This window comes from Vulpes lagopus, chromosome 12 (genome assembly GCF_018345385.1).
Source record: "Vulpes lagopus strain Blue_001 chromosome 12, ASM1834538v1, whole genome shotgun sequence".
Taxonomy (NCBI): domain Eukaryota; kingdom Metazoa; phylum Chordata; class Mammalia; order Carnivora; family Canidae; genus Vulpes; species Vulpes lagopus.
In genome coordinates, this window is record NC_054835.1 from 61,639,140 (window position 1) to 61,660,589 (window position 21,450).

General features: G+C 46.2%; 1 protein-coding gene across 4 annotated transcripts in view; it reads right to left on the bottom strand.

Annotated features, from left to right (window-relative positions):
• Nucleotides 1–21,450, bottom strand: part of ATP8A1 (ATPase phospholipid transporting 8A1) — a 223,414-nt gene that overhangs the window by 181,805 nt on the left and 20,159 nt on the right. For 3 of the 4 annotated variants that reach the window (XM_041727158.1, XM_041727160.1, XM_041727159.1), the window contains exons 2-4: nucleotides 7,143–7,257; nucleotides 5,087–5,186; nucleotides 4,087–4,185 (exon numbers count right to left, since the gene is read on the bottom strand). In XM_041727158.1, coding sequence (XP_041583092.1) covers nucleotides 4,087–4,185; nucleotides 5,087–5,186; nucleotides 7,143–7,257 — 314 coding nt within the window. Of the gene's footprint in view, nucleotides 1–4,086; nucleotides 4,186–5,086; nucleotides 5,187–7,142; nucleotides 7,258–21,450 lie in introns of those variants that run through there. The other variant, XM_041727161.1, reaches the window with a different exon arrangement.

A 21,450-nucleotide genomic window follows, 5' to 3' on the forward strand; every position in this document is an offset into this window, starting at 1 on the left:
TCCTTCTAAAATGAATAGTTCAGAAAACATTAATACAGTTATTCTAGGAGTTGAAATGCCTCCACTGTCCTGGAATGAGAATTCATTTCATTTCACTGAGGGCTGGTAAACTACTGAATATTATCAATATTTAATTGACAGTGCACCAATGAACTGTACTGTACAAATGGCGCCATGAACTTTAGGGTACTTAAGTATGTAATGCTGACCACTGCCTCCTGGGAACCCTCCCCCCCCGCTTCCTGAGCATTTCTTATCACATCTTTGCCCAGGTGGTTCCACCTGTACCTTGGTCCCTTCTTGGTCTCTGGTCTTGTTACAGAGCGATGGAATTCCTCCGGGCTTACTCCCTGGCCCTCTTTGCTTCTCACTCTATACTCTCTCCCCAGCTCAGCTCACCCATACCTGCAGTTTCAATTATAGCTGATACATAAACATATACCAGCCAAGACTCTCGTCTGAGCTCCAGACAGTTATACCCAGTGGCCCCCTTTATATCCGCCTCTGGCAGTCTCAAAGCCACCTCAAGTTGTGTCCAAAAGGCAAACTAGGACTTTTAACCCCCAAGACTTGATCCTTGTTCTCAGACATGGAACCATATACCATCCACTTGCACAAACCAGGAGCTTGAGAGTCATCCTTAGCATCTTCTTCTCCCTCGTACTCCCATCCAATCCTTCTTTATGCAATAATGTTTTCAAAACACCCTGAGCCAGGCCCTGTTACTGCTGGTGAGGATACAGCAATGAATAAGAGACAAAACCTTTACTCTCCGTGGAACTTACATCCTAGTGGTTGGAGAGAGAATGTGAACAAAATATGGTATGTAGCATGTTGGATGGTGAAAAGTCTTGTCAATTCTACTCCTAAACAGATACTGAATTCATTTTTCTATATTACTTTATCTACAATGCCACCTGGTCTAAGATCTCTTCATTTTTTTATACCAGCTACTAGACTATACTTCTTACTAGTGTACCCAATTCCTGTGTCCTCCCAATCCCATTTTCTAAGTTTTAGTCAAAAGGATAGTTGGATCATGATAATACAGTCAACGTTTATCCATCACTTACTATTACGAGGTACTGTTCTAAGGACTTCAGTGCATCACTTAATTCTTATAAAAGTCGTCATGGTTACTTGATTAACGTCCATCTCCTCTACTGGACTGCCACTCCCTCGTGGCTACTTTTACTCACTAACCTCTTCTTAGCATCTGGTCTCTAAACACTGTAGACTTTGAAAAACTATCTGTTTTATAATGAGTAACGTTTATCAGAGTTTCAGTTAACAAGTGGATGGCAAAGAAGGCATGTTTCTTATGGTGAATATTATCAATTTAACAACCAACCTTGATCCTTACTATAAGAGTTGGCATGTGACAAGAGGCAAAGTTTTTTTTTTTTTTAATTCAAAGCTCTCCACCAATTTTAGAGTATTTTCAAGTAAGTATTTGTCAGTTGCTACTTGCACATTAAAAACAGGAAATCATATTATGTTCAGCTATGCAAAGCATCAAGAGTTAAAATGCACTGGGTGGGGGTAAGTCTTAGGTGTCTTACCCAGAGGGAATTCTTACTCTTTTATTGTACATGGTCAGTATAATAAAAAAGACGACTGACTGTAACGTCAACTGTGTTTTATTCACTGGCCTTGGAGTGGTAGACATTACCAGTTTTCACCAACATCTAACTTTCTTCTATTTCTGTAGACACCGAGATGAACTTCCTTTTTGTCTTGTCACTAGTTCTAATATTAACCTGTCAGCAGAGGTGATGTGCGCCATTTCTGGGCCACAAATTTCTGGACCTCCATTCTCTCCTCCTCTGCTCTGGTGACCACCAATATCCCACCCAATGGACCCTTCTTTCAGCTGCATCCCTGAGCGACTGCATGAGTAATGGTGCCTGCTGCTCTGGCTTCCTCCCAGACAAAAACCTGCCGTGTCTTTGAGTACATGAAAAACAAACTTAGGTTTAAGCCACTGACATTTGGGATATGATAATAATACTGTGGCAAAAGATGAACACATCCTAATACGTATCTTAGTGAATTCTTGGCACCTAAGCACTGCTTCATAGATTATGTTGAATGAATGGACAAATATATGCAGTCCTTATAATTGCTGATAAAGATATTCTTTGAGCAATCATCTAAACTACTTGATATTTTTCCTTTTCTAGGGAGTAACTTTTTAAAAATTTCTAACACCTATAGGTTGATACAAACGTCTTGTTAAACCTCTCTTAAGTAGCTATTTTGTCAATTTCTTGATAATGATTTTATTGGAAAAGTACCCCACACAGCTATTATTACATCTTCCAGGAATTGCTTGATAAGCTGCTTTCTGAAAGTACCCAATTATTGCCTTGTGACGTTAAGAGTTCTTTTTTGAAAACAAAACCAAACAAAAACCTCTTAGATATAATTTTATTTACCATTTATTTTCATAGAGAAGGGTACTAAAAACCATAGCTAGAGAACTTATAGTTTTGTTAGGGAAAAAGAAAAAAAGACAGGACAGGCAGCTTAGAGCAGTGATAGTAACACAGAGCTCTGGAACCAAATTGCCTAATTTTGAATTCTGACAGCCCCAGTTATTAACTGTGTGACCCTGGGCAAGTTACCTTGCTCCTCTGTGCCATCACCCCCTTATCTGTCAAATGAGGATAATTCCAGTAACCCTTTAAGGAGTGTTTATAAGACTTAATAAATGTAAAGGACATAAAACAAGTACATGGATCCCAGAAGCTCAATAGATGTGATTAACACTATTGTTAAGTGACTTGTCACGATACAGAAAAAGAGCACTGGATGAGATAGATTCTGGTGTCTTGGACAGGTCACAGGATCTCTATGAGCCCCAGCTTCCTTACCTTTAAAATGAGATTAATGTCCAACTTGTAAAGTAGGGAAGAAATCAAATGGGAAAAACATTTGCAAAAGTAACAGCACGACGTCTAATAAACAGCATATGCTCAATCGAAATTATGTCAAAGAAAGAAAAGGGAGCATAGAAGGCAAAGAAAGAGACAAATTAAAGATCAATCCTTATGGATTACTAGATGCAAGTACAATCGAAAGGATGGTAAGTCTGTGTGGAACAGTCTAGGTGAAGAGAGGGTCTCCTCAATTTCCAGCGTGTGGTCCCCAGCAAGCAGGTCATTTCCTATCCAGAGGACTGTGATGTTTCACACACGCAGCCATACGACCTCTGTCTGTACTCTTAGATACTTGGATGTTTCTGAGACTGGATGATCTAAATGGCCACTTGACCCATTTCAGTTTGATTCTCTCCAGAAATAATATAAATGGTTGTGCAACTTTAATTTGGAGCTTCCTAAAGAATGTCTCAGGCTTTCCTCACCTTACCATCTGACTTGCCTCAGGTTCAACAGAAGGTCATTTCAGATAGGCCAAGTATCTAAAGAGCACAGGAAAAAAAATAGCCTTCCTCAACTAAGGTAGCTAAAATAGCAGTAAAATAGAGGAAAAGAAACATCTGAATTTATTTTGGGGAACTTATTTTTATAAACTGTAAACTGACCTCCCCTTTTCTTAGCTAGTACAGAATAATAAAAGTAGTGAGTGTCCTTACTTTCAATAAAATAAAGGGAAGCTTAGAACTACTAAAGATGAAGAGAAATCAAAGGCATTTAGTAAAATGAAAATGGTGCATACCAATTAAAAAATATATTAAGAGACCCTTTACATTTAGATAATTTGGAGGTTATTGTGTTTAACTTGAAATAATGTTCAAATTGAAAATTGGGCACAACTAAAAATAATGTTGAAATATAGTTTTCTCTCCAAGCCAATTATTACATTTAAGTTAACGTCTTTCATTCCTCAACTATAAACACAGAGAACACTCTCACAAGCATTCTGTAACAGCAAACCTGTAGAAACTAAGAGGAATGAACTCGAGAGCACATTTTATATATTTTTAAGTTGGATGGGCATTTTTTTTTTTTTGGATGGGCATTTTAACCAGCCCGTGTCAAGAATGAAAGAGAAACTAATATTTCAAAAATACGTATATCTGGTAACAAGCCACATTTATTTATGAAAAAATTAAATACTTACAATATCTTCTATTATCTCTTTGATAGCTGCCACAGCTAAAATAAATAAGAGAGGAACCAGTGTTGTGTAGCGACCTGTTGGTGATACATCAGGTATTTGCTATTTGAGGGGGAAAAAAAAAAGAAATCCAGTGAGAACTTTGCAAGTTTATAACACGTTTAAAAACAACCAAGTCTTAGTGCCTCTTAAGATACGCCTCCGTGATCTTACCACTGAGGCAAGCTAACAGTGAGTGAGGCATTTGCTCTGATCTAGTAAATGGCTGGCAGACAGTGTTGCCAGCTTCCTGACACCTAGAGAAAGGGGACTCAGTTCAATACCATATAAACCATTAAACACGATATTCTAAAAACACACCAAATCACATGGGAAAACATCCACATAGCATTACATGGTTAAAGCGGAATATAAAACATTTGCATTCCGTGATCGTCTTCTTGTACACTAAATCAATAAACAATACTTGGAGTGGGGGCGATGGAAGACCAGAAGGATACACAGCCTGATTTTACGAGTAGTTGCTTCTGAGGAAAAATAATAGTTTTAATTTTTTTTTCTTTAGGCTTTGTTGTGTTTTCTAATTATTTTTACAATGAACGTATGATTTTTTGTTTTTTTTTGAATGTATGGTTTTTTAATAAAATGAAAAATTTTCCCCTGATTAACTCAAATACAAGCTTTAAAATGGAAATCCTTATATTCTAAGGTTCAGAACTGACAGTTACTGTTACCAAAATAAATTAATATTTAATTAATATTTGAAGGAAAAGTTCCATCTCCCTTTATCATCAAATTTCATCCCTGCCATATCAAATTTACAGAATGTTTAAAATAGGCTGATAAAAATGAATCAAATGTCAGTGAAATTCTGACATTGCTTGCAGCAGGAGCTGGAAATGTCCACCCAAACCAGCTTGTCTCTCTATGTTTAGATAAGCTTCAGAAGATTGGTCATGGGCTTAACAAAAACATTTATTAACATCCAAACATTTGACTTTACCTGAAGCAGTGCAATAAAGAGAAAAAATGAGTTAGCAGCTCTTCTGAACTGAGAGTAGAGAAATCTTGGAAGGAATGTGATTATGTTGTATTTTGCAGTGCTAGAAAACAAAACGAAAAGTAGCATAAAACTTAATTACTCCATAATTAGCACCCACATTTACAAAATTGTATTATCATCATATTAAAAATCAGATAGACACTTGCCCTCTGTTTCAAACCAGGAAAATATTACAAATGGTCATTAACCTACATGAAAACGAGTAAAAGGAAATGTCAAATCCTAAGAGTTCAATTTTCTGCACAATATCTTTTGTTCTCTTTGGCCAATCATCTTTTTTTTTTTTTTTTTTTTTTTTAACATACTAAGAGTAGCCTACAAAGAAGCAACTTAAATTAGGAGAGTGTATAATACATTAGTAAAAAAAAAAAAAAAAAAATCTTACAAAAGAATCAAATTTGAGTAAGACCAGTAACTTTCAATAGAGACTTCTTCACTGGATAATTTCAGAAAAATGGGAAGTGTTCTAGGGTTCTGTTAAAATTTTCTTCATGGTCCCTCTAGGAACTCCACACTGGACACACCCGCAATACCCACAATCAGTCAGAAATCAACACTTAGGCCTCTAAACCATCCAACCTTCCTCTTGTTATTTAAATAGAAAGGAGATTATATGAGTTGATGTGATGCTGGATGATGGGTAGAAGGCGGGTCGTTGTGCCATTTACTTTTACTTTTAGTATTTTCCACAATAAAAAGCTTCAAAAAATTTTAAAAATAGGAGTTTACAGGATCACATACCACAATCCCCAAAACTGAGAAAGCTACTCTAGAATTTGAAACTGCAAATATTAATTTTAAACAGGCACATCTCAAATCCAGGAACTCCCCCTCAGGAGGAACCCTGGGCTAGCGTCAGGGGGGACAGGGCGTTCACGCTAGCTCCAGTCCAGGGGCCACTTCGCCAACAGGGCTTATGGCAGGGAGGCTCGTGGAAACAGTGGAGTAATTCTCACAGCCCTCCATCCCTCGACACCATACTCGATCTTACGACTTTCAAAAGCCAATATTTAAAGACTATTTAACAAAAAGAGGAGTTCTTGGTGAAGAACTGCAAAGACCTCTTTTAAAATGTCAAACCTTGTTGGCCAAAACCACTAATTCATCACTCTGTTAACAGGTGTAAGACAAAGGCATTTATCCATGAGCAGCTTTCACTATTCAGACACTATAGATGGAGAGGGAGAGAGAGAGAGTTGGGAGAGTAGTATCCTTTCTGCTCCTCCCAGCTTCCAGATCCTTACTAACATTTCGTCATTAGATAGAAAATGGAGAAAACAGCAGATTCAAATTGCCCCCAGGAAGCTCTCCAATGTTAATGGACTTCACTGAAAGCTCTCCGTAATCATTTTTGTCCTGGCCGGAGAGGTGAGATGGGCCATGGGGTGCTGCTGTGATGCTGCTCCTGCGGGGTCTCCCCCAGTCCCTACCTGATGTGATTTTTTTAAATAATAAATTTATTTTTTATTGGTGTTCAATTTGCCAACATACAGAATAACACCCAGTGCTCTTCCTGTCAAGTGCCCCCCTCAGTGCCCATCACCCATTCACCCCCACCCCCCGCCCTCCTCCCCTTCCACCACCCCTAGTTCATTTCCCAGAGTTAGGAGTCTCTCATGTTCTGTCTCCCTTTCTGATATCTCCTACCCCTTTCTTTTCCCTTCCCTTCTCTTCCCTTTCACTATTATTTATATTCCCCAAATGAATGAGAACATACCCTGTTTGTCCTTCTCCGATTGACTTACTTCACTCAGCATAATACCCTCCAGGTCCATCCACGTCGAAGCAAATGGTGGGTATTTGTCATTTCTAATGGCTGAGGAATATTCCATTGTACACATAGACCACATCTTCTTTATCCATCATCTTTTGATGGACACCGAGGCTCCTTCCACAGTTTGGCTCTTGTGGACATTGCTGCTAGAAACATCGGGTGCAGGTATCCCGGCATTTCGTTGCATTTACCCCAAAGATACAGATGCAATGAAACACCTACCTGACGTGATTATTGCAGAATTTTGTCAGCTGGGGCTGGTTGATGAGTATCGTCCGTACTTCCTCCTGGTCGGCCAGCGAGGTCTTCTCAGAGACATCATCGGTCTTCTCATAACCTGAAAGACAGACAGTCTCCTTATTCAATAAGAAACCGCTACAAAAACACACTTCGCAACTACTTGGGATTCTAAAATACATTAAAAGCTATATGCTTCCCCCCCGCCGCCTACCCCGATTGGTGGTGTTTCTTTTAGAAAGAAAAAAAAAAAGGAAAACCCCCACATCTGATATTTCTACTAAAACTGAAAGGCAGCATTTAATAGTCATGTAGAACCAACCATTTCACAAACAGTAACATCCTTCCTTTTGCAATTTTTCTCATCGTTCGCCCATAAATGTTCGACCAACTTCCCTCCGTTCTGCGAGGCTATATCCGAAAGCAACAAACAATTGTGAACCAGTTGCCACTGCAGTTGTTGCAGTGGAAGAGGAGGTTGCATCGCAGCCTCTTGTGTGGCAGAGGAGGTTGATAAGACAGGGGTAATTTAAAATATATTTTTACAACTTAAGTTTACACATGTAACGCCTCTCTAGTGTTTGGTTTTGTTTTCCTTCTTGCGCGAAGACTGAAAAAGGTTTACAGAGGCCACCGCCACGCTGCGCTGTGACCACAGCCCACTGCCATGCTGCGCTGTGACCACAGCCCACTACGATCCTCTTAATCTTTCCCCTAATTACGATTTATGGTTACAATGAATTTTAAATTTCCTGAGGCCATCTCAAGATCATTCTAACAACGCAGCAGATTCCGGCAATTTCCATGCGGTAACCTCTTGTCACCCTGCGGATAACGCTTTTTAAAAATACGAGTTCCAGAAGAACGGGGAAAAAAAGAAAAAAAAAAAAGAAAAAGTGAACTGCTTATTTTACTGTCCAGTGAGAATTAAGTGAGACTAGATTAAACCCATCCCTAGCCCTTTCCCTGAAGGGCCACCAACAGGACCCCCTATGAGATGCTCACTTTTCTTCTTATCCAGCCAAGCCAACGCCTCCCCCAGGGGCTGCACACCCCTGATGGCTCCTCTGGAATGCCCTGGGGGGCTCAGTCGGGGTCCCCGGGGGCCCCACAGCCCTCTGCACCTCCTCTCCTCCCCAGCAAACGCTTGGCGCAGGTGCAGCAGAGCGGGACTCCCGAGGCCATGGGGTGCCCCCCTTCCCCACCTTCTCAATACCTGCACCAAGGAGCAGCAGGGACCCAGGGAACATTTACTGACTAAAGATCAAGTGACAAAGGAGTGGCTATTCAGTTGGGTTTTTTTCTTTTCCTGAGGGCAAGTAAATTCCTCCCCACCCAATGATAAGGACACTAGTGACAGCCAAGGGCTGGTCACCACCTGGGGGGTTTCGCCTCCTGAAACCAGTTAGTTCCTTAGGCCTAGAGATGGGGACAGTGCAGCCCTGTCCTGGGCAGGTGGGGGCAGGCCCCCTAAGGTGGAGGGGGGGGAGAGGGGTGCTGTGCTGAGCAGCCCGGCCGGACCTGGGGAGACCTCTCGGGCGCGTGCAGAGTCTGGGACGGCCCTCGGCTTGGTGGCGTCACTCTGGAGCCCTGACCTATCTGCTCTGCAGTTACAGACCCACTGGCAGCGATGCCTGTGGTCACACGGTTAATGTTTATCTTTTACTCTTACAAACTTCCCTCCCCCCTAGTTTTACATCATCAGAATTCTATGTATGGACTGTCACAGACTGGATGTTCTTGGCTTCCCCAAATTCATACATAAACGTGTAGTCCCCAAGCTGGGGGTGTTCGGAGGTGGGGTATTTGGGGGCTGATTAGGTCATGAAGGTGGAACCCTCATAAATGGGATTAGTGTCCTTATTATAGAAGAGACCTTAGAGGTCCCCTGTCCCTTCCACCAGGTGAGGACACGGTGAGATGGACGTGGGCCCTCAGGGGACAGTGGGTCTGCTGGTGTCTTGCTCTTGGACTTCCCAGGTTCCAGAGCTGTGAGGGATGCATCCCTGTTGTTCGTGGCCCACCCAGTCTACAGAACTCTGCGACAGCTGCCCCAATGGACTAAGACATGGGAGACCATATAGAGGGATATAAATTTCTTTTTTTTTTAATTTCTTAAAAATCTTTTTTTTAAATTTCATTTATTTATTCATGAGAGATACAGAGAGATAGAGGCAAAGACACAGGCAGAGGGAGAGGCAGGGAGCCCGACGTGGGACTCGATCCCGGGACCCCGGGACCCCAGGGTCACGCCCTGGGCCAAAGGCGGCGCTAAACCGCTGAGCCACCCAGGCTGCCTGTAATTTCTTAAAAATCTTTTATGAGATTTTTCTTAATGACAGCACAAAATTCATCATGTACTGTTTCTGGCATCTCGACTGGACAGAGATCCTTAGGAAAAAACCAGTTCTCTGCTCTGAACTGATGCCTGTCACATTGTATTTAGTTGATGTGGCTGGACTTTTGAGGGCCTGGCCCTTGGTTCTTAGCTGAAGAGTCACACTGGGGTCTCCAATGCTGCCAGGTGGCAGCTGACATCACACCTCCCCCTCACATCCTAACGTGTATTCAAGAATATCTATATAAAATCTTTAGAAAAAAAAAACTGGGGGTGGGGTGGGGAAATTCCTGGGTGGGTCAGTGGTTTGGCCCCTGCCTTCGGCCCAGGGTGTGATCCTGGGATCCCAGGATCGAGTCCTGCATCGGGCTCCCTGCAGGGAGCTGCCTCTCCCTCTGCCTGTGTCTCTGCCTCTCTCTCTGTGTTTCTCATGAATAAATGAATAAAATCTTTTTTTTTTTTTTTTTAAAGAATATGAAGCAAAGGAATCTCCTGGGACAAAGGGATTGGAATCGCCCCCCACCCCCACCCCTGCCTTAAATGGGAGAGTCATTAAAACAATCCTACTAGACCAGTAGGGCCCTAACCCAGGTCTGAACATAAAGAACCTCAAAAGAAAAAAATAATTTGCCAAAATTAGGGGGAAAGTCTAGACCGGTGACCCGGTCTTGTCCAGTAGGGGAGCTGGACAGCGCTGAGCACAGGACAGTGCAGATGCCACAGGCCTGGGGCGTTGGGGTACTAGAGACCAGCGTGTTGGCAAGCTGGCGCATGTGCAGCTGCGTACACAGAGCTGAACCCCTGGGGCTCAGGCGGCGGGATGCCGGGGCCGGGTGGGACACTGGACGGGGAGGGGGGGGTTCTGCGCTGCAGGCGGGAGCCAGGCGCCCAGCCAGGGGGAGCTGGTGGTCAGCCCTGCTGGCCCCTCCCCGGTAGTGACAAAGGGACCCTGCAGGCCCCTGAGCCCCCTTCCAGGCCTTTGAAGGCCGGAGGGTGTAGGTTGCACCCTGTGCGTGCCCCCAAATCCCCGGCGGCAGCGAGCTGGCAGGCACAGCCGTCGCAGGCGCACCTGGGCCGACGCAGCTCAGTCACAGGCCGGCAGGGATCATCCCCGAAGGCATCCGGGAAGAAGCCTGGCGTCCTTAGTGGCCGCGGGGGTGGCACCGCAGTCCCAAGTCCCTGAACGTGCGGGGCGTCAGCCCACGGGGGATGCAGGAGCCTGGGAGCTCTGGGCCGCACAGGCCAGAGGGCCCCAGCCACAGGGGCACAGACCTTCGAGGCTGCCGGGAGGACACCTTGCCAGCGGCCACGCAACCGCAGGTCACTTTGACGCGATTCTCTTCCCTCGCAGAGAAGGGGGCCACCAGGGCTCGACCCCGACCGCCCTCCCGAGCGAGCCGTCTCCAAGGTCTGATCTGCCAACAGGGCCCCGCCGTCAACCCCGCAGGCCTGGAGCAGGACGGCGCTCCCCGTGGCGTGGGCTTCCGGAGGCGGCAGAGAGCCAGCCCGTCTCCCGCTGCCCCCCAGGTTCTGGCGGGGCACCCCAACGTGGCCCCGGGTGGCGACCTGCGGCGCCGTGACAGACACCCCGCCCACCCCTTCATTCTGGGTTCTCGGGAGAACCAGTCAAGCGTTCGCCCCAGCGCCCCGGCACCGGCTCGGCCTTCCGACCCCGCGGCGGGCGGCCTGGCTCGCCTCATCTGTCAGTGTGACAGGCTGGAGAGGCCAAGACGTGGTGGCGCGGTGGCTCGGTGGCGCAGGGGATGGAGCCGGAGCCACCCCGCTCCTCTCTCTGGTGGCTGCCAAGTGGTGGAAGCAGCGGCAGCAGCCCCGTCTCCTGAAATCCACTGCTCTGTGCGGTTTTCTTGACGTGAATGAGGAGAAGACCCTTTGTCCTTTGTGCGACAGGACAGACAGCGACGGGCAGCTCGGGATGGCAGGTGCCGCAAAGACGCCATCCGCTCTGTCACCACCCCCTGCAGGGAAGCACCTGTCTCCCGAGCACCTGTCCCCCGAGCACCTGTCCCCCGAGCACCGCTGTCCCCCGAGCACCTGTCCCCCGAGCACCTCTGTCCCTCGAGCACCTGTTCCCCGAGCACCGCTGTCCCTTGAGCACCTGTCCCCCGAACACCTGTCCCCCGAGCACCTGTCCCCCGAGCACCACTGTCCCTCGAGCACTGTCCCCTGAGCACCTCTGTCCCTCGAGCACCTGTCCCCCGAGCACCTCTGTCCCTCGAGCACCTGTTCCCCGAGCACCGCTGTCCCTTGAGCACCTGTCCCCCGAACACCTGTCCCCCGAGCACCTGTCCCCCGAGCACCTGTCCCCCGAGCACCACTGTCCCTCGAGCACCTGTCCCCTGAGCACCTCTGTCCCTCGAGCACCTGTCCCCCGAGCACCGCTGTCCCCGAGCACCGCTGTCCCTCGAGCACCTGTCCCCCGAGCACCTGTCCCCCGAGCACCGCTGTCCCTCCAGCACCTGTTCCCCGAGCACCTCTGTCCCTCGAGCACCTGTCCCCCGAGCACCTCTGTCCCTCGAGCACCTGTCCCCCGAGCACCGCTGTCCCCCGAGCACCTGTCCCCCGAGCACCTGTCCCCCGAGCACCGCTGTCCCTCGAGCACCTGTCCCCCGAGCACCTGTACCCCGAACACCTGTCCCTCGAGCACCTGTCCCCTGAGCACCGCTGTCCCTCGAGCACCTGTCCCCCAAGCACCTGTCCCCCGAGCACCGCTGTCCCCCGAGCACCTGTCCCCCGAGCACCGCTGTCCCTTGAGCACTTGTCCCCCGAACACCTGTCCCCCGAGCACCTGTCCCCTGAGCACCTCTGTCCCTCGAGCACCTATCCCCCGAGCACCGCTGTCCCCACTGCGCCTGACGAGGGGGCGCTCAGAGCTGCTGCTGAGCGGACTCCGAGTGCGGGCGAGGCTGGGCTCCCCTGGGGCCGAGCTCTGCAGCCCCGCGTCCCCGCGGCCGAGGGCCTGATGCTGCTTCTGGACTTCGGAGGGGCCGAGGGGCCCACTGGCTCCTCCGCCTCCCGACTCGGTGCAGCGTGAAGCCGAGGGGCTGGGGCGGGCCGGGCGCTCCCGCTGCCCAAGGCCGCCCGCGCTGTGCTCGGCCCTCGCGACGCGCCAGGAGGGCGCACAGGGCCCCGGCCTTCCCGGGCAGCTCCCAGACCCCGAGGCGCTGCTGCCCGCCGGCGCCAGGAGGAGGGCGGTGGCGCAGCACTGTGCAGAGCAATGACCAAATCAAAGACAATCGAGATCTCCCGACTGGCGCCGGTGGCTGCGACACGGCGACGGCCGCCTCCCGTGACCTGCAGCACCCGGTGCTCCGCGCGTGACGAGGGAAGCAAGGGAAGCGGCGACTGTCCCCTGTCCCCGGCACCCACCTGGACCCGCCAGCGGCCTGCGAGCAAGCCCAGCCACCCTCCCCGTGACACGCGTGCTCACGCGCCTTAGGCAAGACGCTCAGCGATTACTGATGTGAGGGCTTCGAGGCCTTTCCACACCGTTACCACCCAAGCATCATCTTCCAAATTCTTCTTTTGCTCGTCACGGATATCACGGTCTACTCTGGCCGACGGTTCATTCGTTCGTTCATTCATCAGTCAACACCTTTTTTCCCCCGCTTTTCTGTAATGAGTTTATTTTCTGCTGTTCTGAAGCTCTGATCCTTTAAGGCCCACAGCATTACAAACAATTTAAACTTTTTTTTTTTATGCTGACATCATACTCTCGAGACAGCACAGCCACCTCGTCACTTCTCTTAGGGCATGAGCCGCGTCTTACGCGGACCCGTGTCCCCAGAGCACTTCCTGCCACGTGCACAGGAGACACAGGAGATGCTGGCTAAGCGCGTGAGGGCATGAATTCGAGGCTCGCCACGGTCAGTGCCGGGGCTCGGAATGCAGATGGCCAGAGGCCTCATCGGTCCCTTTGACAGTCAGTCCCTCATTCATCATAGGGCGCGCCTCATTTAGGTTTCCTGAAAGAATAAAATGCAACGACTTTGGGGCAGTCGACACCTTTCAACAGGAAGTGCCTCCTGTGTCCCAGGCTTTTGTAAGGAAAACCCCGAGGACCAGCAGACGAGGCAGTCACAGACCCCGGCAAGTGCGAGGAAACCGAAACCCGCGGTGGACCGGAAGCCGGACAGAGAGGTCCCCGGGCCTCAGTTTCACCAGCTCCACGACGGAGACGACAGCCGCGTCTGCCCTAACGGGGGCACGAGGCCCCGCGGGTTAGTGAATGTGGCGCACGGGGCTCGGCGCAGGGTCGGGGCTCCCTGCAGGCCACCTGTCCCCACTGTGGCCGCCCGCGCCTGGGCAAGGCCGCCGCGAGGACACGCCGAGTAGGGACCTCAGGGAGGAATTCCAGAAGGGACGGTGCAAACCGGCGGGGGACGAGCGGGACAAAGCCCTTCGGCTGCCATTTGCAAGCGCACGAGGATCAGTGCTGTGACCTTATTGGGGTGCATCCAATAAGGAAGGGCAGGGCCACGTCGGGAAAACCAGAAGAAACTTGGATTGACACCCTCTATGCGGCCGGAACCCACCGCCGAGTTCTAGGCGGGAAGAGCACTTCAAGGCTCCTGTGATAATGGCCCTGGTGAGCCAGGGGGACAGAGACGAAATGGATGTCTACACGATGGGCTTTCTTCTTGGGGGTGGGGGCTGCTCTGACCCTACAGCCTCTCCGTGCCCAGCGCCACCAGGCCACCGCTGTGCGACACCACGCACACCCACGGACTGGTGCTGCTCTGAGCCACAGCCAAGGCTTGAGGGAAATTCGGGATTTTAAATGCAACAGATAATTAACCACTTAATGGAATTCTCTTTCCAGTCAGCCAATCCTATCCTTAAAAACCATCCAGCTTTTTCTTTTCGTAACATCCCAATAGATAATACTGCAAACTCAAGGTGTAGTCAGGGAAGGCGTTCTAGAAAGGTCACTCAACTGCGGAGTGAGACACGCCAGTTGTGAGCTACGGTTGCCTCAGGCAGGTTACTTAACCTGAGCTGCCGACCTTGCAGGTTTTTGTGGGGATTAAATGAAATAATGCAGGTGCACAAAGTACTTGGGACAGAGCCCGGCTCCTCCTGCACCTATAAAAACTCTAGCTATTATTTTCATTACTGTAAGCAGAAGGGGAGACAGTGGGGAAAAGGAACAGGCTTTATGGTCAGGTCTGTATACACATTTGCAGATGACACTGTGCAAATTATTTTATGTCTGAGCCCCAGCGTCCTCATGCATAAAACAATGATTAAAAGGATCAAATGACATTAGGTGAGCAATGTAGCACAATACCTGTCGTTCATACAGTTCCCGTCAGCCTGCCCTCTATCCAGATACGCTAATCTCCCCTTCAAAATACTCGAGATGAGGAAAACAAGTCTTCAAGACACTGATGCAGGTATTAATATTTGTAAAATGTTTGGGAAATATTTAATTAAGGTTGTGACCGGCGACTAGATCTAGACAGTAAAATGATGGATTTTCCCTTACGATTTTTATAAATCAATATTAAATCAGTAAATGTTTTCCCTCAAATTGTCATCTGTGTGGGGGGTTATGCAACAAAAAAGCAGGGGTGGGTAGGTGGGAGGGAGAAGAGAACAAAATACAAAGTCATTCTGTTGCCTGGTAATACGGTTACAGAACCATTGAGTTTCTGCAGACCCAACTTTATTGCAATTATAAGCAAGGCTAAAGCAGGAATCAGCGTATCTATTACATTACCTCCTAACATATTCGGGAGAGTCCAATTGTGTGTCCTTTTGCTCAGTGGTCTCCAATATTAGACATTAAAAAGGTCACAGTCATTGCTCATGGTTTTTGACATAGCATGAGGTCATCAGGCAAACAGTCGTGCTTGCAACAGTCATGGAATCTAATAAAAGATTAACTGGAAAACTAGCAAGAGACTTGAGAGGCCCAAAGTGAGAAATCGGTGTGATTAAAGTGAGGGGCTGCTTGTTAAGAAATCATAAGCATCATCCTTTCCAAAATTTCACTGTTTCTGTGTTCTGATTAAAATAACAATTAGAAGGCCTCACGTAACAGGCTTTTTGTTTTTGTCTTAGCTCAAGTTTCTGGAACAAAGCAATCTTTAGCTAAGTATAATTTATAGGTCTGTATTTATTTTGTTTTTGCTGGTATCTTACCACATAAATAGTTAATTTCATTAGAAATATCGAGGCAAAAAAAAAAAAAAAAAATATCGAGGCAGTTACCAGAGCTGCAAAAGAGATTTGCAATCCAGTATCCTGCATTGTCAGAGCAGAACAGTGATTTCAAATGTTCAATTGTGAGCTTGACAGCAGCTGCTTAGAGAGGGCACAAAAGGAAGAAGCCACCACTCTGGAAAACAATGAACTGGGTGCTTTAAGGGTTAAGACTCACACTACATTTTCAAAGAAGGAATTGAAGAAATCAAACACCTTTGAAAGTATGGAAATTAAACAGAAACTATTTAGCGACCTATCTCAGATTTCTAGCCCGTGACTACAACAGCCAGAAGGGAAATTAAATTTTCAATTGCATCACTGTGCCTTCCTATGCAGGGTGTTGATTTAGGCTCAGCGCAGTGGACATCTGCTGCTCATTTCAGCTCAGCATCTGCTTCTCCCGAAAAATCCTGTGCTTTTCTTTGGAGAACTCGCCTTCCCCAACTGCAGACAGCCCTCAGGGACTGAAGGATCAAGACACTATTCCGATTTTTGACTTAAAGCTGGGGGACAGGATCCATGGTAAACTAATCACAGTCGATCTGCAGCCTGGACATAAGAGCCCAGATAAGATTGGCCTGAACTAATCGCCTATTAGTCAAGCTGTCCTGGATCATCTTTGATCTTCCTGTAAAGCTTCTCGTTTTGATTCTAGGAACTACTCTCCCTAAAGAATATGCTCAGCTTCCATATTAGGGAATTTTATTATTTATTTATTTATTTATTTATTTATTTATTTATTTATTTATTTATTTATTTATATTTTTTAAATTTTTTTGTTATTTTGTTATATTAGGGAATTTTAGCAGAGGCACCTCTGTCCTTTGCTGGAAGTTCTCCCCCAATGCCCATCTAATGTAGGATATCGACACCATACCTGGTCCAGGCCACCAATCTCTAGCTGACTTCCCTGCTCTGCTCTGCATGGCACGAGGACCTGGTACCATAATGCAACCACCCTGCCCCACAAAATCAGCAGACTGCCTAGAACCTTCCCCCAACCGGCCCTACTTGCTAGACCAGATCTCCTCTGATGTTAATAGCTGCCCTAACCAAGCCTTGAGTCCAGCACATTCTGAACTAACGATGTGTTGTCAGCCTAAGGAATCTGCACAACGGCCAAAAGCTTTCCACATCCCTAGCTTCCTCTCCTTCACTTCCTTGTTCATGCAAATGGGAAGGTAGCTCATGACCCTCAAGACCAACTGAGTGATAACAAAATGTTGTAACAAAGGACATCCACTTACCCCAGTGATTTAAAACATGGTTACCTGCTTCAAAACAAATTGGTTGTTTTCATCTTACAGAAGGGTTCACTTCTTTTTTTAAAGAATTCTTCTCAAATGATGAAGATAAGGAAACTCCGTCTCATGGAGAACTGCTCATGGTCAGAGAGCCAGTGAGTACCATAGCTGGGACAATCCATGGACACTAAGGACCAACCTAGCTCCAACACTGATGGATGCATTCGTTCATGCAACAATTAAGCTTGACCTAACTTCTAACTCTTTTTCTTCTCTACTGGGCTTAATAGGTTTTCCACCCATAAACCTCTCCTACCCTCATGGCCTTGTTACGATGCTACTTAGACGTTAAAGCACTCTCGCTGACCATTCCTATTTGAAGTGTCACCTACAAAAGTTTTCAATATATAGTGGTCTTTTGACCACTCTGATACTAATCTTTTGATCTATACACTTGCACATAGGAACTAAGAATAATCATAGGTGTTAGAGATATACCAAACTTACGCACTGAGACAGGACAGGCATACGGGCACAGGTCAGGTATGTTACTCTAATATGGGGAAGTGACAAAGAACATTTCAGGAAAGTCTCCTGCATGTAATAAATGTTCTCTACATTTTCTATTTTAATATCAGGCATCCAAAAACTCCCAGAAGTTCTGTGCCTACCCTGATACCCACTAATATATCCTATCAGGACCTGTCATACAATACATGATAAATGGTATTTTCCTTTAAGTGTCTTTGTGGGAACTGATCTAAAAATAAACAAGTACGAAACCACACAGACAGTATTTCTTATCTAGAACAGGAAAAAAAAATAGCTTAATACTTCCTGAACTCATGCTGAACTGCAGCAAGCTCCAAAACTAGTACTATGAACTGTAAGTGGTGGACACTAAAAAAGAAAAAGAAAAAGAAAAGTATTCCTGACATTAGGAAGAAAGGCTATCCTTCAACAGTATCACACGAAAATCAATGGCATGCCTGGTGTTGAACCTCACACATGGTAAGCACTCAATTTCCTTGGCTGCCAGCCCTGGATATTAACCTAGAAAAAATAATCATCTTGGGCATGCTTAATTGCTAGAAATAATAATAGAAATTTTGATTAATGCCAAATCATGCTCAACAGGAAAGGAAGAAGAACAATAAAAGATGGAAGGAATCTAATGACATCTCCCCGGGAAGAGCCCATAGATCATTCGGTCAGATAAAAGAAAGAAATTGTATGTTCCCAATATAGATTTAAAAATTGGCCCAGAAACAGACTGCATTAGCAATGAGGGGTTTCAACTGCCAGACATCTACGAGGCATCTCCTCGAAGTCTCAATTAGCTAAAAGCACCACTGACTTGTCTTGGCATCAAATTCATCTCTGAGAAGATGCAGGAAACAAGATGAGGAATCGCTACCATGGACTGGACTCTAATCAATGTCAAAGGGATAAAGTGGACACAAATTTGTAGAAAACACAACTGTATCAGAGAGCTTCTGACAGGCAAAAGGGGAATACCACACTAAGCCACACATGGGTTCTAGACTTTGGAGGGACACACCTTCAAGTTGTTATCAAGACCTAGAAAGGGCAGGAGTCCAGAAGGCCGTCACCTAAAGCAATGAGCTGGGGCTCCTGGGTGGCTCAGTCAGTTAGGCATCTGCCTTCGGCTCAAATTGTGATTTGAGGGTTCTGAGATTGAGCCCCAAATAGGGCTCCCTGCTCAGGGGCAGTCTGCTTCCCCCCCTCCCTCTGCCCTCCCCTCCTGCTCACTCTCAAATAAATAAATAAATAAATAAATAAATAAATAAATAAATAAATAAATAAATAAATTCCTAAAAAAAAAAAAAAAAAACAAACAGCACCATGCTGACCGACTGTGAAAGGTCCTGATGAGGGGACAAGGGAGGCGTCTTCATAGAGACCAGTGCTGCTGCACACATAAAAGATGACAAACAAGATGATGCAAAAGGCTGGAAATCGGCTCACATGTTTGAGAGCAAATAATAACAGATGCACGCACATCTGAGAAGGAAGGAAAGGTGTTTTACACAACGTTAGAGATTACGGAAGTGTTCTCTTCTTTCCATTTGGAGCACAAGGAATCGCTGGGATAGGTCTGCTGCCTGCGACTGATGGTATAATGTAACAGATAATAAAATAAAAACAGAACGTCTCGACTCCACTCCATTCTTTATCTAGGGTAATTGACTTAAGACTTTCTTAGACAAGGGATCCCTGGGTGGCTCAGCGGTTTATCGCCTGCCTTTGGCCCAGGGCATGATCCTGGAGACCCAGGATCGAGTCCCACGTCGGGCTCCCTGCATGGAGCCTGCTTCTCCCTCTGCCTGTGCCTCTGCCTCTCTCTCTATAGTAAATAAGTAAGTAAGTAAGTAAATAAATAAATAAATCTTAAAAAAAAAAAAGACTTTCTTAGAAAAGTTAGAACAAACATTTGTTGGAGGAACTAAAGCATGAATGAAAGTAGGGGCTCACACCTAACTGCTCTAAATGGACTCGTATCTTGTAGCATACCCATGTCTGGATCTACACACACACACACACACACACACACACACACACACACATTTTCAAACCTACAGAACTGTGAGAACCTGCAGAATCATGAAGTGAATTGTCACTAATCTCAGAAGAACCATCGTGAGTGAGAGAGGTTCCAAAGGTTGGAGGCAAGAAACTACTGTCCCGGCGCTCTAAAAGGAAAGAAAAGGAATCCTGTGCATTAGAAACTGAATGAACATAGTCTACAGAAGTGTTTTCAGAGTTCACAGACTTATATAATGGGAACTACAATTTCTAAAGGATTTACAGTAAAAACCTGAAAATAACTCAAAGTCAAAAACAACGCTCCCTTGAGCATTGAGAATTCGGTTAACATTGAATAGGACCTTCACTGTTTTAAAAGTGGTGTTTCTCATAACGCAGGATATAAAGTCAGAGATTAAAAAAAAAAAGAGTGGTGCAAGCTTTCTTGCTTTTATTGCTTTCTTAGCAAGAAAGCACTTGCTAGGAATTCGACTTGGCTGAGAATGGAATGAGCTATTTTACAAGGGGGCACGATTCCCATCACTGGGAGGTATTCAAGCAGGGGCTGGGTAACCAAAGGCTAGGCAGGCAGCGCCAGGGACTGTGTTGTACTCTATGATCGCCAGGTTTCCTCCAACCCTACAAATCCCACAAGGCTATCTTCTTAAAAAGATTTTTTAAAAAAGGAAATTACGAGGTCATCAGAGAACCACAAATACAGTACCAATGTGCAGCCAAGCTTTAATCACTTTAGACATGGAGAAAAGCGTTACTGATTTGATGAAAATCCTTGCAGGCCAGTTAACCCTATGGTCTTCAGGAGCGATGCATTCATAGGAAGATACAACTGAAATATCATTCTAAATGAGCCGGCCCTCAAAACACACAAGGGGGAAAAATACAAATAAACCACCATGAAAATTATCTGAATTATTTCAAGTTTCATTTTTAGAGCAAATAGCATTTTATGATGTAAAAATAGGTGAACACATGACAGTTTCCAACAGACTAGTTCTCATTTTATTTAAGGAAGCAGAAACAGTCAAGTAACATCATTTTGCTGCTGTTACATTTTGTTACTCAAGGTGAGTCAGTGGAGTTTGACAGGCACCTGCTTCTTACTTCCATTGTGACTTTGCAAGAGAGAAATAATAATTCTCCTTTGTTTCTTAACAAGGTCTCAACCATCAGAAACACCTAGCGAGGAACCTAAAGCCTACCTGCTAATTATGACTTTGGTGGAGAAGTCAGTGCAGCACACACAGCAACATAAACTGCCCGTAAGCAAGAGCATTTTACTCTAGAGAACACTGCCCAGGGTGAGAAAAGGGGGGACGTGCATGCTCATCTGCCCATTGAAGACAAGTGGTGGCACAATCTGACGAGTAAAATATCTCACGAGACCACTGAACAAAGCTAGAAAAATGGGAAATCCATAGAGGAGCACCTGAGAACTCACCACATACCAACATGACCTTAGGAAGGACGTGGCTTGGGGATGGCTTGTCTGCCATAAGCACTCTGGGCGGTATTAAAGAATCCACCAAGACTCGTTAGACAAGACAGGCTCAAAGATCTAGGAGTCACTTGCACAAAAACCAGTAAGGCATGGCTGGCTTCCTTTAGTATGTCAGGATGTGGCTAAAGAAGACAGAAACCTCCGCCGAGCAGATTAAACCAGGATGTGTGAATGACAGCTGGTGGGCTGCAAAGGCATAGAAGACCCAGCACCGAGCTCGATGACATTAAAGCAATGACACCTACACATGTGTGATATTGCCATCAGCCCTACCCAATTCGCAGGTGGAACAAAAATGATGCAAGGATGGGTTGAACAGATGCTTCCAGAACCTTCTCACACCCTAAATAAAAATCACCCGCTGCAGAGGGAGCCTCTTAATTCAACATGTGTGCCTCCACATGTTACCACCACTAA